Below are 18,292 nucleotides of genomic sequence, written 5' to 3' on the forward strand. Positions count from 1 at the left end.
TTATATATTGTGTTTCTCTGCAGCTCTTCCTGTTCCTCTGGCTCAAGCTGCAAGACAGCGCCTCTCATATCGCTCTGGTCCTATAAAACTAATCCACCGCCACATGTGCATCATGTACACCTGCCTCGGTTTTAGAGTCTCACTCCAACATGGAGTGTGCTGTATCTCCTCATACAGGGTCACTCCCACCCCCATCATAAATGAAGGACATAATAAGTCAAACGGGGACAGAGACGATTGTGTCTCACGTGCCAACAGAAAACTTCCATGTTTACATCGACGCTGTGTCCGTCTGAGGTGTGAAAACTCCACTGAGCTTAATTCAGAGGCAACAATGGAACATTTTAAACGTCTGATAAATCTGCGGAATGGCTCTTAAATATTTTATTCTTCCCCCGGCGGCGGCTCTGCCCTCATCTGCACTTTAACACTGGGAACTATTAAAATGTACAGGATTTTCTCCACCGACTTAATGAGAAGATAAGCACTCAATGTGAAATCCTCTGGACTCCTTGCGTAAGTAAAGTACTGAATGTCTATCACCTAATTACAGCATCAGCCCGGCTCTGACTCTTGATTTGTCTTCCCACTCTGTCACAGCTCAGCAGCTGTGTGTGAGGCGGAGGACGGGTTGGTGAAATAGAGGTTACTAAAGTTATGACGGGAGCGTCGTTTGTGCTTTTTATAACTCCAGTTTCATTCAGAGCTGGACTAATTTATCCGCCTTTCTCCGGCCGACGACAAGGTCGAGAGATGAGGGGATATATGTGTGTATATATATATATATATATATATATATATATATATATATATATACATATACATATACATATATATATATATATATATATATATATATATACACATATACAGATCATATACAGATCATATACAGATAAACTGGCAAGATGATACACTGGCAGGGTTTTGGCTTATTAAGAAAATATTAGATTTTAATTTTCAAAGTGGAAGGCATGCAGGCCTCCCTTTGGGGCTCTAAACTGTTTCAGCGGAGGCACTACAAAAAAAAAGATTCATTACTTATCAAAAGGAGATCACACACAACAGCCTAAATATGTGAGATGTAGTAAACGATTTATGTACTTTGGGGGATTTTAATGTTCCTCCCATTTTCCCTGAGTAAAGCAAAACACATAAATGCCTTTGGAAAAATGCTTTTTTATGTAGTTTGTATAGTTTGAGTTAATTTTAAATGGGGTAGTGTAGCATTTTCCCGCAATGATACACTGTCGAGGGATGAAATAACATCATGGGGGCCTTTACAGGCTGAAACAATGGGAATATTAAGGCAAATGTGCCCCTTATAAATTAAACTGCTACATAAACTACTGCAGTGTTCTCGCTATTATACTGAGGCTTCAAAACAATATGTTGGATTTAGTTTAATGCAAGAAAACGTAAAAGATCTATGACCTTTTCTGTGCAATAATAGATTGATTTATTATCAGTGTGGACAGAGCGGCTCTGATGTAGTTACTGTATATTTATTATATTATATTTTCTCTTTTTTTTACCTGGAGAATTGTTGCTGCAGTGAAACCATCTGTGCGCGTCCCAGCTCGGACTCTTCCGTCACTTCCCGGAGACGCTTCTCGCTCTCCAGTCGCAGGCGTCGCTCTTCCTCTAGCTCGTGGATCAGCTTTTCTCGCTGCGGACACACACACAAAAAAGTAACATGAGTGTTTATCTATCAGATGTGTGTGTGTGTGTGTGTGTGTGTGTGTGTGTGTGTGTGGTCCCTCAGTCATATGCCACATTTATGGTCGTAAGCTCCTGAAACCCTTTCAGCATGAGGGATGTCCTTGTGCTGCTGACCCCTGATCTTGAGAAAAGTTAACACCAAAAGTAGCTCAACAATTTCCAGGTAAAAAAAAGGAAGTAGAACTGTGCTCATATTAACTTGGAATAATGAATGTCTGCTTTTCCCCGCTAACAAAATCTCACACGGAAATGTCAAACAGCATCGCCGAGGCTCCGTCTTTCCCTCCACTCTCCTTGAACAGTTCATCCCAGTGCTGTGCTGCTGCGGTGAGGGTGCATACTGTACTTACAGCACCAAGGTCGCTGAGCTTTTCACACAATATTGAAAACCTTGTTTACCACCACAATAATGTTTCTCGTTCTATCCCCCCCCGCCCTCGCCATAGAAACACTGAAAACTACTCTTAAGTGCAATTTTATGTCTCTATGTTACCTCACTTGACTGAATCATTGACAGATTTTTGATTTCCGCTGCCAGAGCACAATAAGACACAGGTGGTCGCCCTCTTTCATCCTTTTCCATCATTTCCCCCCTCAATGTCTTTGGTTCTCTGAAGCTTAATTACACGAGTTCACATTCAAAGTCTGCCGTTTGTAAGGTATCCACGGATCACATGGCCATTTCTAATCTGTCTCTTTTTCACCAGAGACACATTTTTTAAATGAAAGCTCACGCTTTTTTTTTTAAAGTCTTTAATTGGATTCTTGTCTTTGTGATGGCCTTAGCCATCTCTTCATCCCAGAAGAGAAAGAGAAAAGTCCTCCCGTTTTGAAAAAAAACCCCAATTTGAAACACTGCTTGAAAGGATTTAGGTATTATAAGCAAGTTTGTTCACGACATAAGTTGGTGGATGAAGCCACAGCGATCAGCAAAACTGAGGATTTCAGCTGACGGAGCAAACAAGCGAGGATGTTTAGTTTCCTCACCAAGTCTGGCATCGCCGCTATTACTGACAATTTAACGCAGAGCAACTGGCCCCTTGTTTTCATGGTGGAATTTCATAAAGTCAATCAAGCCATCTGTCATTATCTTGTCGGGAGGAGACGCTCAAACATGAGATTGCAAAACAAGCAATTGAACGCAAACTGGATAGACGAGGGGGGAAAGCAAGGTGCCGTTTTTTTTGCTGAACCAGAGATGTGAATATGAAGGGCGCTTCATCTTATTTAGCTCCACGTAGGAGGAGGAGACGGTTACACAAACAAGAGCTGAGGCGTTCACTAATTATGACTTCAGTTGCGTCTGCAAAGGGAGACACAAAAGTCCTTCACTGACAGCGAATTCCGAGGAGGATTATCCTGTCAGTCCCTTGTAACAGAGTCCTATTTTTTTTTTTTTTTACCATCCATTCATTGACATCAAACACTGAGGCTTTTTTTTAGCACTATGGGGACACCTTGTGGTGTAATAATATACAAGGACTCACCGTGTTTTAGTGAATCAGCAGCAATGATACACACAGAATTAAAACAGGAAAGATGTCAAACTCAAAAAAAAAACATTTTACTATTTCTGTTTTCACTCTGGCCATACGGCAACCAATAAAAAACAAACAATATATTTCACTGTATCGTTACTTGGCAGAAAATTCTCCCACAGAAGCAGATTTTAAAGGAATCAAATGGAGAGAGACTATTAAACCCAAGTCACCATTAAAACCAGTTCTGGTGCTTTTCTGTGGCCATAAATCCACAGCTACTATGTGGAGTGGCTCTTCACACAACAGGGAGGCTCCCCTGACAGGAGTAATGGCCACTGTAAATCCAGTCGCCCAGAAACATAAAGTAGTTCATCCCCCTGCCAAGTGTTGGACCTATATATCTGGGCAGAAAGCAACGGCTTACTGGCTCAAACGTCAGCTGCTTTCTTTAAGGAAAATGGGTCAGGAGTATGGGACGCCGCGAGAGGACACACAAACACACACAAAAGGTTTCTCCTTTGCAAACCCAATATTAACTTGTATGGCAAAGTGCAGTCTTGCAATGTTATTCATTAGGAAACACAATGTGCATCCACAGCATCCAGTCGTTCAGCTGAGTTCCATTACAATGCAAAGAAACACAAAGGCCTTTTTCTTTCGCAGGCAAAACACATGTTCTGCATGTTGGCCTGGATTCTCACAAAAGGCACAGAAGCTTCAGTCCGGCATTTTGTTGCCTGCATGGCTCTGACTAACGCCCAAGGCATAAACCACCGACCACTCCGTGTCTGCTGGCAGAGTCTTGCCAACAACCTCAATAACAACACAGGATTTATTGTCGACACTGCAGTAAAAAAAAAAAAGGGCCTCTATTGCTTTTGTTCAATATATAATTTCTGCAATTTAACAGGGACTGAGGCCATTAAATCAAATATTACCATATCTTTATGTGGCCAGAAATCCCCAGCTATACATTGCAGTGTTTCTTGGTTGAAATGTTTATTGTCCACAGCAAATACATCGCTTGTTTTTCCCCTTTCTCCTAATTAACTAAAGCATATTGTTTCAAAAGGCCGTCACAGAGTAAACACTGACGTGGCATCCGATGAAAACATGCTTGGCAACTTTCGGTGAGAACATTTACTTTCGTTAATCCAGTGACTAAGTACATAATCTCCTCACTCCACTTGCCTGTCATGGCCCCGGCAGGAATGGCGTGTACTACCGTCTTCCTCCTGTGGAGGGCAACATTTTCCTGGAATAAAACTAAAAGCTGTGGGAGCAACTCCAACAAAGGGCATCAAACAAAAACAGTGGTTGGAGGTGGTGGGGGGGGGGGCAGGGGAAGCAATATCAAATTGAATCAGCCAAGTAATCTATAAAATGGCTTGGGCAGGATTTTTTTTATTTTTTTTTATCGGTCTACTGAGCCATATATCTGAAACCAGTGCAGATTGGGTGTTTCAGGATTAAATTTGACCTCTGTCACAGACAAGGCTGGTTCCATTTCCTTGGTTGATAAAAACTGTATCCATTTAGATATGGCGGAGGTTATCACTATCAGCGCGCGTAAAGCCCCCCGAGATTGAATGGACTGCAGGACGCTATTGATTTCAATACACTAAAAGTAGCAGAATACAGGACAAGAAAACCCCTAATTTATGTGTTGTATGTCGTAGGACATGCACCGCAGCTCAGAGTGCCTTCACCCCGTTACTTCCACGGAGACTCATAGGTCTGAAATTGTATTAGCCGCAGTGGAGCTACAGAAGAAAGCCTGCGTCTGTAATTGGACAGCATTAGATGGTAATGTTATTCATCTGAAGACTTGAACCCCCCCCCCGCCCCACGATACCCTCCCAAGATCCACAAAGGACTCTAAATTAATTAGAGACCTCTGCTTCTTCTTCTTGTTGTGCTACAAGGCCGCATCCCAAAAAAAAGAAAAGCGTCAGTGTTATCAGTTTAAGTACACGTGGAGCTTCGACTGTAGCAGGACATCCATCTGCGACTGTGTACGCCTGTGCATTGATGGTGTACAGTTCAGGGGGCTCAATAATCTCTTCATTACACAGAACCCCTACACACACACACACACACACACACACACACACACACACACTCCACCCCCCCGTTGGAGCTCTTTGCCTAATCAAAGGGCCGGGAGCGGATCTCTGGCTCGCAGCAAAAGCAAACATCAGGGACACAAAACACCGTGCAGGTTCTCCATTCATAAATAAAACATGGCACTATAGGCTGTTTGTGTGTGTGTGTGTATGTGCTCATCAGCAAAAATGTAGTCAAAGGAAAGTGTAACTTGACTGTTTGGCTGCCACACACTGCACCATAGTATAATTGGAAAGCCATGTCGGACGCACACGAGACAAAAGAAAAAGACAAATAAATAACATACGGCAGCATTCACTGTAAGATATTTGTACTTCAGTTTCATAAGACGTCAAATTAAGATTGCAGATGAGACCTACAGAATATATTCTCTGAGATTACTTGTTTTAAAAAACAAAAAAACAAAAACATTTTATTCACTAAAAATCTATGTCTCGTGTCCCCCAGGGCTCCATCAATTCAATTATCACGGAGAGCCACTACATTAGAGAGTGGCACTTCTCCCTTAGACAGCCTCCGGGGCTGTAGAAAATAATACACACACACCCCAGGAATATGCTAAATCATATGAGTGGTGCATTTGTCATTGCCAAGCGGGCTCCCCCCCGTCCCCCCCAACCCCACCCATGCACCCACGCACTCCCGAGTCATTCAGTCAGCTCTGGAGAGTGGGTGAAAGGGACGGTGTGGAGATGCGATTTGAGTGTGGCTGTCATCGCCTGTCACACAGTGAATGTGCCGAGTGCCGGGGAAGGGGGGAGATGGGGGAGACCCCATCTTGGCCCTCGCCCCTGGTCCGTGGCTGATAAGGCCAATCTGCAGAGACAGCACCTGAGTCCCACCGTGGACCCCGCAAACCTCCACGCTGTCACACGTGTGTTCCACACAGCTGTCACAAAACACCCAGCGAAGGTCCCTCAGCGGTGGAGCTCACAGAGGACGGAGCCGTCCTGCGACTTTGAAGGCTTCTTTATCTGCTGAAAGCACGCTACAAAGCATGTCCATCTTCAAGATGCTTTTAGTGCGTAATCAATCATTGTCACTGATACCTTGGATTCATTAGATCATGGTGAGGCCAACGCAAACAACAGTGACTGCCCTCCATCTCATTAAGCTTTGGCTCAGTCTGCACAGGAACGACATCAGCGGTCTTCAAAACTCTCACTTGTACGCTTCAATTATTAACTTTAAACTGTGCAAAGTTGAATAGAAACGCATTTCTAAACTTGCACCATTGCTCCATTTGTTAAGCGTCCATTCATCTCCCCTTTCGCGCTAAATGCACTACATTTTTTATCATCTTTCAACATCAAAACGTCTCTCTCACTGTAAGACATTCCTAATAGTCCTTTTCGAACGGTGAAGGATATGAAGACATTCTTTCCTTTCGTAAACTAAACCCCGAGGACATGCGCTGGATTCCCTGGCATTGCAGACGCAGTCATTTCACAGTGGCTTTAAACTTTAAATAAAGATCAAAACCCATGGAATTATTTAAGAGTTTCTCATATATCTATATATATATATATATATATATATATATATATATATATAAATATATAAAACTCTTTCTCAATCTTTCCATGAATAGTTGACAATTATAGAAGAATATGCAGAATATGTGTGAACCTCTCAGTCTACACTGTGTCTACAATAAGTATGTTTAAATTTTGGGGACTGAAACACTTGGTTAAGATGAATCAAGGACAGTATAGAGACACGTACGAGCCACAAGCCACTAAATATTATCTCAACCCACTTGTTTTTATAGTTTGCTTGTTAAAAAAAAGACTGACTCTGAGTCTTGTAAAGAAACTAACTTCATAGATTTTGTTTCATGGACAGAAATCGCTGATGGCTCCAAAGGTTTTTTACCACACAGTCCACTTTCCTTATCTTGATTTCCTACACAAAATACTCAAAGTTAGGTGAAAAACGATCCTCGTAGGTGTCCATACATGTATTCTTCACACATCCACCAACAAATCAGACGTACTATTATCCCGGACATCCCTGGAGATGACGGTGTGTGTGTGTGTCTGTTTTAGCTCAGATATCATATAGCGTCCACAAAACCCCAAAGAAAAATAAATCCTCTCCGTGCCAGATCATTTATTTTCACGTGTTGTTTAGACAGCCATTTCCAGTGGTCATACGCTGACTTAACTGTTTTAAATGCCTGTTTAATGGTGAACCCATGCCCCGCCCCCCTCTCTGCCTGCCTTTACAAGCCTGCACACACTTCTGTTTTCTTTCTGACAGGAAACCCGACATCCTGCCCCTAGATTGCACTTCTGAATGGCATCAAAAGAAAAAAGTGGCAGCAGCCAGAGAGCGGACGGACCAGCCCTCCCTGCGCCACGCCTCTGAGCCGGGGCGTGAAAGATTCCAGAGAGAGAACAACCTACAGCAGCGATGAGGCCGTGAATAAGCGGTTTGACTGGAGACAGACAGGGCAGGCTTGTTGGAACTGCACCGAGGCCTTGGCTGAATAAACCATGACCTGTGCTCTATCAAACACCTTACGGGAAATCCGCTGTTTTTCTTGTGGGAGTTTTCAAGATTTTGCAGGCAAAGAGTACTTCATGTCCAGGCCCCATTATGAAGTTGAAGAAAGCAAACAGTGACGGCGGTTGTTCGGCTGGAGCTCTCCAAACTAATAACTTCTTGTGTGGCCGTTACTTGCGGCGAAGTGCTTTACAGAAGCTCGCGCCGGGCCTTAACGCACACTGATTGCCCCACAAATTATTCAAAGGGATTCATTTGATTCTCCCAGATGATCCATAACAATAGAGTGTGCGCTCCTGCACTGCCAGTAGCCACCGCATTTTCACCGCAGGAGGCCCCAATTAAAACACACGCTCCTCAGTAAAAATGTGTTGTTAATGATGTCTCATTTACAGCTGTATTAACGGCTCGGGCCAGACCTGACGCTCACAACCGTGGCAGTGTGCACATAATCATCGTAAAGAAAGACGCGTTTCCTTTTTTTTTTAACATTCTTCTCCCTACACAATGCACCAAGACACTCGTAAAGAGAGTCATCCGATACAGATCACTTCAAAAGTCTGTGGACGGGCATGGAAGTGGGCATCGGGGTGTGTGTGTGTGTGTATGTGTGGCTCCGGTGAGCAGTTCCCACTTCACTCACAGCCAGCACTTTGACAATTATCTCCTTGGTGCAGCAGCCCTCTTTTTCATTTCCATTGAGGAACCGTGCTTGAGCTTCGAAGCCTCCCAGGAATGCCAGATGCCAGAGAGCGAGCGAGTGAGCGAGAGAGAGTGCAAGGGGACTCCGACGGGGATAATCCCAATTTCAAATGGAGCTTAGTGATATCCCCCCTATTCTCTTTCTTCCTCCACCCTCCTCCACTGTCTGGCACAGATAACTTATCCTTCTCCCCCAAACCTTGAGCATCCGTCGACTGTAATTCACACACTCCTCTAAAGTAATAATTAGCATGTCATCCATTCACGTGAGTCTGAGAGCCGAGTGTGCGGATGATGTATTTGTTTAGTTTGCAGCGAGGTCAGGGGATGAAAGGTTAGAGTTACCGGCCGAGGTGCTGACACACAGAGGTTGAGCCCTGAGGTGTGGACACAGAGGAGAGAAGTGAAGAACGTGCAGCACGATCTCCTGCTCGGTCGCTTGTCTGTGACTTCACATGACTCTTAGTTCATGTGTAGGACGAGAAACTGCGCTGCTCTCATGACTCTGGGTCACGCGGTGACACCTAGGGTCACGCGCATTCCATTCATCGAAAGCAATCATTCTCAGAGACTGGGTGTGGACTGGACCCAAGGGGTCACGGGAGATATATTTTAAGGGGTCATGATATACACAAATTATTTGTCAGAGTGGTGAATTGGGTCACGGCAGTTCACCGTCTTAGAAAAGTATAAAAAGTTTGTCTAAAGACTCTCTATCCACTATGAAATCAAGACCCAGCCTCCTTGCTGGTTTCCCAGGGAAGGCAGGGAAGTCGGTGAAAATGACGGAAAAATGTTAATGTGAGGTTTTCAGGATCATCTTTGTGTAAACAAATCCAGGAAGTGTCAGCCATCTCTATCTGTAACTGTCTCCTTTCACGCAGGATTAGCCAGCTGTATGTTTACAATTGAACTCTCTCCACGGATGCACAGTTGCGCCGACTTTCCACAAGAGAAACGATTAACATTCTGTATAAATCCATAACACGCCATTAAAAAACGTCTCTGGTGGCAGCTACTCTTTCTGGAAATGAATTCAAGCCCCTACAGAAACAGGAATCTCCCGTGCTGCAGTGCCCATGAGCAAAACATGGGAGTCTCTGCCCAGGCCGCTCCAGGGGCACTGTTCTGTATCTGACCCAGATTTATGACCTCTTTCACTGTTGTGTGAGGAGAAAGAAGACAAAAAAAAGCATTCCTCCTCCTCCTGGAATCAATAGAGCATCACACAAAAATCATGCAAAAATCCCACAGTGTATCAGGCGTTGTGCGCTGTTGCTTTAGGCCGACCGCCATAAAGAGAATCAGGTGCGGGTGAGCAGCTGGGCCTGTGGTTAAAGGCTCTGCTTGGAGGCTGCAATCAGCTGAGCTGAGCCTCATGACACGGTTCAGTTTTTCACTCTCTGACCTCGCTAAGAAAAACATACTCCATCCACACACTTACACTTCCTACATTTTAACTCTACATCGCCTCATCCTTATATAAAAAAATCAAGTAAAAGCACAAAATCAGCAGTTCCCTGTGATGCAACATCAACTGACGCGCTGTGTTGCAACACAGTCTGACCTTGTTATCTGCACACTGTACCTTGAGAATCACATCTCTGTGCAAAAACCCTTTCAGACGAACTGAACTGGTGTTAAAACTGTAAAGATTGACTTTGGCCGAGCACACTGTGGCCATTCCGGCTCGGTGCAGATTACAGGGAGAGATGCTCCACTATATACTTTACCATTGTTCCTTCGCTCTTGCTCCGTGCGACTTCCCTCTGCAGACGAGCCACAGCCAACTTCTCTCTAACCAAAGGGGGAGAGGAGGAGGAAAATTAGAGAGAGTCCACGTGTGATCATTCTCTTTTAGACAAACATACACTATTTGTTTTAAAAAAAATGTTTTGTTACAAGTTCACAGGAAACGCTTGCAACTCCTACGAAAACACATCAGTTACTGCGATGCTAACGTTTAGCCCCTAACAACCGGTGTTCTCTGTGCGGCTCCTGGCGCTAACAACTGATCGTAAGTGTGTAGCTGCTTTCTCCACACGCTAAAACGCCAAGAACTATTTTCGAAACAAAAGAAGAAGCAGAAAAAAAGCTAACGTTTGGCCGCTAACAACTATGCGGCTCCTGGTGCTAGCACACAACTGATCAGAAACGTATAGCTGCTTCCTCCACACGCTAAGACGCTAAGAACTATTTTCGAAACAAAAGAAGAAGCAGAAAAAAAGCTAACGTTTAGCCGCTAACAACTATGCGGCTCCTGATGCTAGCACACAACTGATCATAAACGTGTAGCTGCTTCCTCCACACGCTAAGACGCTAAGAACTATTTTTGAAACAAAAGAAGAAGCAGAAAAAAGCTAACATTTAGCCGCTAACAACTATGCGGCTCCTGATGCTAGCACACAACTGATCATAAACGTGTAGCTGCTTCCTCCACACGATAAGATGCTAAGAACTATTTTTAAAACAAAAGAAGAAGAAAAAAGCTAACGTATAAATGCTACAAATGTGTGCCTCGTAGCTGCTTTACTCCAGATAGTGTTAGCATGCGCTCAATAACATCTAAAGATCAATTAAAAATCAAGTCATTATACGTATATGGGAAATCAGCATCTTTTGTCTTCTGTTAAACCTGCCAGCAAATCAGCACACACACACACACACACACACAGTGAGGAGATGGGGTCATCCACTGACCACGTAAAACAAAGAGCTTGCAGTTCTGTCCAGACAAAAATAGCTCAAAGGAAACAAAAAAGAAGGGCATCCTCGCTTCAGAACTTACATGCAGACACACACTCTCTCACTCTACTATACTCACACACACACAAGAGAACTGGGCTAAACAAAGAAACTGACTGTGCGCGTCCAATCCATTTCCCACGTGAGGGCATTCCAGACTTTAATGGGATAAATCTTGGCACACTAGCACGGATAATAAAGAACTGTGTTTTATAGGCTCTCCTGTGGTATCACAACAACTGCGGCGCATGAGAAAGAGAGAGGCTGCTGTGGGACATCCCAGCCTGCATCTGACAGTCGCACTGTTTGTCATTCTCTGCTCGTCTTTACACAAATGGCAGGAAAAACAACAAACGTCTGAGGAGGGGGGAACAACACACCGGTCCGCTGTTTTCGAATCTTCATGAAACGGCCGCTTTAGGACCAAATGCAATTAATTAAATGTAAAAACAAACAAACATGGTACTAGTGTCCACACAAGGGGGAACAGGAAGTGCCAGATGTCCTCCAATGATCACTCGCATACAGTACGTGCCCTGTTATGCTAATGAGGCTACTAATTAAGCAAATGAATACATTAATTAGTGAATACATTCTGTAATAGTGTTTGACAAAATTCAAACTCTCAATGAGGACATTTATACATCATACACACTCAATGCCACATAATAGAGAAGCGCATGCAGCCGACAGCCGCGAGTAATCGCCGTCACCTGCACATTTTTCACATTTCTTCACCAGAGCAGACACCACAACCCAACTTGCCAACTCCCCCCCACAAGAATAACTCATGACTAACATCTCAACACGGTCGCTTCTGACAACACATCATTGTTTGTAAGCGGCTTACCTGTCTGGAAACCCCCCCCCACCCTCCCCGTTGGTGATTAAGCCCCAGCTGGGGATGGATTTTTTGATGGATGAATCCACTGTCTGGGCTGAAATCTGTGAGGCCAGGGCTTAAAAACCACCAAATGCCACCACTGGTGTCTCTGTCTAATGGCAGCACCAGGCTGAGGCAGGCACAGCCGAGGCTGGCACGCTGACTGTGAAACACGTTTGTGACAAATCTGTGAGGAAGTTGAGCAAAGTGTTGCAGCCTGTAAGACAAGGGGGGGGCGTGTTTGGGTGTGAGAAGTTTGTGCATCTATAAATTGAGGTGTGTGGGTGGGAGCGTGTGTTCATTAAAGCGAAAGGTGTTTGCGAGACCATTCATCGATGCGACGTACGTGTGCAAAAATGCACAAACATGTGCGTGAAAGTCAGCATACGCCACACCTGAGACTGACTAACACACTCATGTTCCAGTTACACAATGTCTCTTCCTATTACAGCACGCTGTGTGTGCTTACACCGCAACTCTTACTTGAGGAAAGAAAACAAAGAAAGGGGGGGGGGAGGGAGGAGGAAGGAAAGAAAGAAAGAAGGAGTTCTCTGGAACTTCTCAGTGCCGATATTGTTTTGTTAAACACGACTTGCCTGGCATTCCTCCAGTCTGTGTTATGGCTGTGCGTCAGCCCAGTAAGGGGTTAAGTTTCAGGGCCACTTATGCGCAGGCATTTTCCAGGAGCACTGGTGCATGAGCATGAACAACTGCACCCCGAGAAAATCAACTCCAAATATAGAGCAAATTTGACATTCTGTCTTAAACGTAATTATAGTAATTGGCACGAGTGGCAGTCAAAATAACAGTGATCCAGTGCAAAACACTCATTCGAGGTCCAATTGATGGCGTGGAATTGTATTAACCTACATTTGCACAGTGTTCACGCTCATATGAGAGCAACGTGTCATCTGACAAATGGGGTGTGTTTTTATGCATGCGTATATATATATATATATATATATATATATACGTATATATACGTATATATATATATGAAACGCTCCGAGTTTGTCAATAGCATTTTAGTCCCAATTAACAGGAGACAGTTTGCCAATCACTCACTCTGTGGACTCGAAGCAGCTGTGTAAACTCTCCTGTCGAAACAGTCAGGCCGAGCGAGGACGAGTCCAACCCATGCGTTGTTAAGTCGAGAAGTTCATCTGAAGTCATCTCTGAAGAGAGGAGGCTTCTGGTGGGTCTTTGCACGCTGATTATATTTTAATTTTCTGCGAAAACACTTGTTCTCCTGCTCTAAATGTCGCCCAAAAAGGATAAGAATCCGGGAGCACCTCGTTTTTAAAGGGTAATTATCACTACTTGGCTCTTATTTTTCTAATTATGGCCATTGTTGCGATAACATTTGCAATTACAGGGAACGAAAACATGAGCCGTCAGACGATTTAAACCATATTGGGAGGTAAATCTGAAGGTGGAGTGATGTCATATGTCATCATTTTATAAGAGCCTTGACTTGAGGGTTTGTTTACAATCTGTCAAAAACTCAAAGACTGTTGCCTTTGTGACTTTTTCCTACTTTTGGAGAATGATGACAAAAAGATCTTTTAAGCAGAAAACTTTAAACATCATATAATAAGTAATGAATCATAATACAAGGAGGCACGTTTCCACAGAGACAGGAATTTCTGGAAAATCCAGAATATGACACCTTTTCTAGACTTTACCGTGACTAAATTGGGAATTACAGTATTTGGGTGCAGGGCCGTCGCACCCTGTACACACGAGCTGACAGATGACAATGTGCACATCATTCCTCCTCAGCTGTTTGTCTTCCTCTTTGAGCTCCATTATAGAGCACGGCTGAGTAAACCACCGCAGACAATCATGAGCAGCGCCGACGTGGGCCTCCAGCGGTTCCCAGTGACCTGCAATCACCTGAGAGCTCCAGAACAGCTTTAGGGGAGGAGGAACCCCCGCGGCACTTCAGTGGCAGCTCTGATCTACAACACGTTCCTTATGTGTTAATGCTGATAAGGCTGATTGAGGACAAACTATTGATCTCTACTGCAATTGTATGTTTAAAAAAAGGATTAAAAAAGCCTTTAAACAAGGATTATTTTCTTAGTTACTGGAAAAGTGTGAAAAGTTTGCAATGCATGGACACCAGTCCACCCAAACATACTCCTGAGCACGGCGCAGGACGATTATCAAACCAGCCTTGTTGCGTTCACAGTGAACGTGTCGGCCCTGAATCGTCCCCACAAGCAGACGCTATGTACGACGACCCTGCGTTAAGAACACTTGCCAAGACACAGCTCGTCAGGGTTGAGCGAGGATCAGCGGTGGCGACGAAGCATTTGCCAACCTGAGCCGACACGTCGGACCCCATGTGCTTTGAACTGCATTGTGTGAGGCAGACTGTGAGCTGTGCATTCACTGCTGTTATCACAGCTCCTCCATGCAGGTGGTGCGATCCACCGTAAATCGTTTGCCGCTAAGCACATAATGAAAGAGAAAGAAAGTGTCTGCCTCTTGGCTCTTGGTTTCCCCCGTTTCCCTTCGGTGTGCACCACCACCTTATTATCAAGTGAGGTTTAAGTCTCCGTCTTTGTGTGGAGAGATGTTAACAGATTTAAACGCCACGTTAAACCTCCTGCTCCCCCCCCCCCCGCAGCAGTTCCTCATACTGACATACGTAAATACACATGTCAGAAAGTATAGACGATACATTAGTATAAATCATCTTCACAATATTGTCACTGAGCCACCAATGTTGACAGAGTGGCTGAAAATAACACAAATCTTTGGACGAGAGCTGAGCTGTGCGATGCATTTATACTTTAACGTTGACACTCCTGCTGGGTTAAGAGTCCTGATATGCACACGATCCCCATAGCACACACTGGGTATCCTGTACTGAGAGACCCTGGCAGCATTTTTGGCCTCAGCTCTGGAGCAGTCGCTCGCATCCTTAATCCTCTTACGGCTGCGTTATGTAACATTCTGCACTTATCCAAAATGTGTCCCGAGCTCCCAGTGTGGCAGCTCACTGAGGCGTTTGATAAGTTATAACATCCAACGCAGTGTGACGTGAAAACGTGGCTACAGTCGGGCATTTGTAGCTCAAAACCCGAGCATTTCCAAAGATTTTCCAAGAAATTTAAATATTTAAAAACAATTCAGAGATGGCATCATCAGGGTAAACATTTTCATCTGGTCCAAGCATCTGAGGGACGGCAGCCTGCACATCTGTGACCGCTCAATTGGTCCCAGAGCATTAGGCCGCTCCAATCAATCACCAGAGAGCACCGTCGAGGATGCCAAACTGCAGCCTGACCTGCGCCTGCTCTCGCAGCCTCACCCACAGCTGGTTCCTGACCTCCTGCTCTCCTGCCTGCAGACCCCGTTCGCACCGGAGGGGCAGCGGGAAAAACAGGAGCCACATGTCAGCACCTCGCACACCCACCCATCCACCCAACCACCCAGCCAGGCAGGCACAATGAACCTCACCTCACCACGATGCCCCATCAATTATTGACGAGGTGAAATGTGATGAGCGTCTACTGTGAGCACACAAAGAAAACACGACTTCTCGTGCTGCCATGTGGCCTTTGTGATGTCCCGATGCAAAAAAGACGGGACATCGTTAATCAACACAAAAAAAAATGAATCACTTTCTGTGACACAAACATTTAAAGCAAGTAACTTTTCTCTCAGTCACTCTCCTGTTAAATGCATGGAGTATGTGAGTAACGCACTCAAACGAGCTGAGATGATCGTGATCAGCGAGATCTTACCCAAAGTCAACAATAACGTCCAGCGCTCTGAACTGTTTATGCTTTTCCCTCTGCGATAACATCAAGCCTTCACTCCAGCACCAGAGTCTCAGCTCTCAATAGCTTAATAACAGTGGTCGCAACATAAAAGAGCCGGGGGCAAATTAGTCGTCCCTTGACATGTGGGACTGACATTATCTCAGCCCACATGATTGATCAGTTCTGTCACGAGGCTGTGTGAAAAGGATCTGTCTTCGCGCAAGAAAACAACATCGGGGGCAAATGGTTTTAATGACGTGGTTTTTGTGGGGCTAAACTCGGATCACATGCGTTTGTGAAAAATCAGACATGAGAAGTCCTCCGAGACTTCTTGTGAGCTCAGATGAACGCGCTTGCCAAAGCGTGGATTACCCCTGCCTGACTGTCTGTCTCCCTAAATGTTTTCTTATTCTGCGAACAGGGGGCCTGACCTCAATTGTTTCCAAACCACAGACGCATTCCTGTCCAGACGAAATGAAAACGACTGCCGAATGAGCAGATGTGCTTTAAAGATGGCTGCAGCGCGCGCACATGCTCACGCTCCTGTCCGGCTGCCGGAGAGTTTATTCATGGAGAATGAGGACAGGGCAAAAAACACCAACACATGATGGGGAGCTCGTTAGCACACGGATGAACACACATGTACAAACACTTCTGCAGAGATTATGCACAGACATGCACACTCTCGTGCAGTTTTTGGAATCTTTCACGTCCAAAACATAATGCGATCGTTCTCTGAATTTACCTGTGCTTAAACAAAGCCTGTTTTCCCCTTCACACGCTTTGCAGAAATCAGTTTTCTGCCAAGGTAAAGTGCGTTTGATATGAACACGTTCTGTCTGATTGTGAAATTAAAAAAAACGTGTTTACACCTGCAGTAATAAAAGACTCAGAGAAGCATGGAGATAAAAGAGGCTCTTCTCAGAGACATTTGTCGTATGGACACACTTGTATCAAGGGCTCACAGATTGTGCACAAAAATAAGGTAAAGTGGACACTATTGTCTGATTCAGACACTTAAAACTGGCCACTTCAGTTCTAACACTGCAGGTGCCTTTTTTCAAAGCTTTTGTCCAAACTGAGATAGAAAGATAAATTATATCTAAAATATCACCTGTAATCCATTGTTTGTGTCTGTTTGTTGGGCCAATGCTACTACACTAAAACATTTGCTATATGGCAAATCTAATAAAATAAAAATGCACATTTAGAAACCTAAAGTCACGTGTTGGCAACAAGGCCGTCCTGGGACAAAGTAATTGAAGACTTGTGTTTACTACTGTACTGTACTGTACTGTACTACTGGAAGGTTCTGCTGACTCAGTGCTATAGGGTATTTTACACCGGCTGTCAACACATGGCTTTTCAGAGGGACGAGCAAACAGTAGCCATTTATCAAAGAGGCAGATGAATGGCCGCTTCACATACAATCGAGACAAAGGTACGGGTAAACAGGAGCACTGGAACCCAGCGTCTGCCACCTCTCCTGCAACCTGTGCACGTGTGTGTTTGAGTGTATAACGTGCTGGGTGGCTTTTACAAAAACATGGAGTCGCATATTCAGCTTTTTAGATTTAAATTCATCCCATAACTCCCAGGTTTTTTTTTTTAATGCTGGAACAGAGATGTGCAGACAGCTGCGTTCTTTCAGTTGTCACAGTGCATTACCACGGCGTTCTCCGTCTGGTACTCTGGCATGCCGGTAATCAAGTAATTTAAAGTTACTGCACTCATTGTAATTCCTGTTAAGTCAAGAGTGTCCCCCTAATGGCTTAAAGAAGTCAAAGAAACAGAGTGAGATGTTTGGGAAGGTTTTTTTACTGCGCGGAGGTGGACGTCTCCAGCAGCACCGCCGGCAACTCAACCTGTGTGTGTCTCCCACTATTATCCAGTGATTTACAGCCAAGAAAGTAAGGGAGCTGGAGTTTGTTGACATTCCCTTCCCCGCACAACCTGGAACGCACTGCTGACCCCATATCCAGCCTTGTAAACGGCTCACCCTCCATCACGGCAACATGGACAGAAATCCAAAAAAGAAAAGAGCGACTGCTTTGATCCACAAACTTGTGAGATCCGTGTGCCTGTGAAAGTATGTCAGCCAGAAGGCATTGTATGTGAAACAGGACAACACCATGTTATCTTGTAAACGGTTGGCATGCAGAACGATGACCTAAAAACAAATCCCTTTTTCCCTCTCAACAAACCCGAGACACTTTGGGGTGGGGGAAAGGGTTTTGAGGCTCGAATGTGAGAGCTATAAACAACAAACAAGTGTTTATGGGGGAGGAAAACGATACATACACTGCCACTGAACAAAGAGGAATTATATTTACACAAGGCTCGCGGTA

At 44.5% G+C, this 18,292-nt stretch overlaps 1 protein-coding gene across 5 annotated transcripts in view; it reads right to left on the bottom strand.

Moving 5' to 3' along the window:
- Window positions 1-18,292, bottom strand: part of LOC131443118 (nck-associated protein 5-like) — a 119,338-nt gene that overhangs the window by 45,887 nt on the left and 55,159 nt on the right. For 3 of the 5 annotated variants that reach the window (XM_058612490.1, XM_058612499.1, XM_058612532.1), the window contains 2 exons: window positions 10,274-10,337; window positions 1,536-1,669 (listed from right to left, as the gene is read on the bottom strand). In XM_058612490.1, coding sequence (XP_058468473.1) covers window positions 1,536-1,669; window positions 10,274-10,337 — 198 coding nt within the window. The remainder of the gene's footprint in view (window positions 1-1,535; window positions 1,670-10,273; window positions 10,338-18,292) is intronic. The other 2 variants (XM_058612515.1, XM_058612508.1) reach the window with 1 other exon arrangement.

The sequence above is a fragment of the Solea solea genome, chromosome 2 (genome assembly GCF_958295425.1).
Source record: "Solea solea chromosome 2, fSolSol10.1, whole genome shotgun sequence".
In the NCBI taxonomy this organism is placed as follows: Eukaryota; Metazoa; Chordata; class Actinopteri; order Pleuronectiformes; family Soleidae; genus Solea; species Solea solea.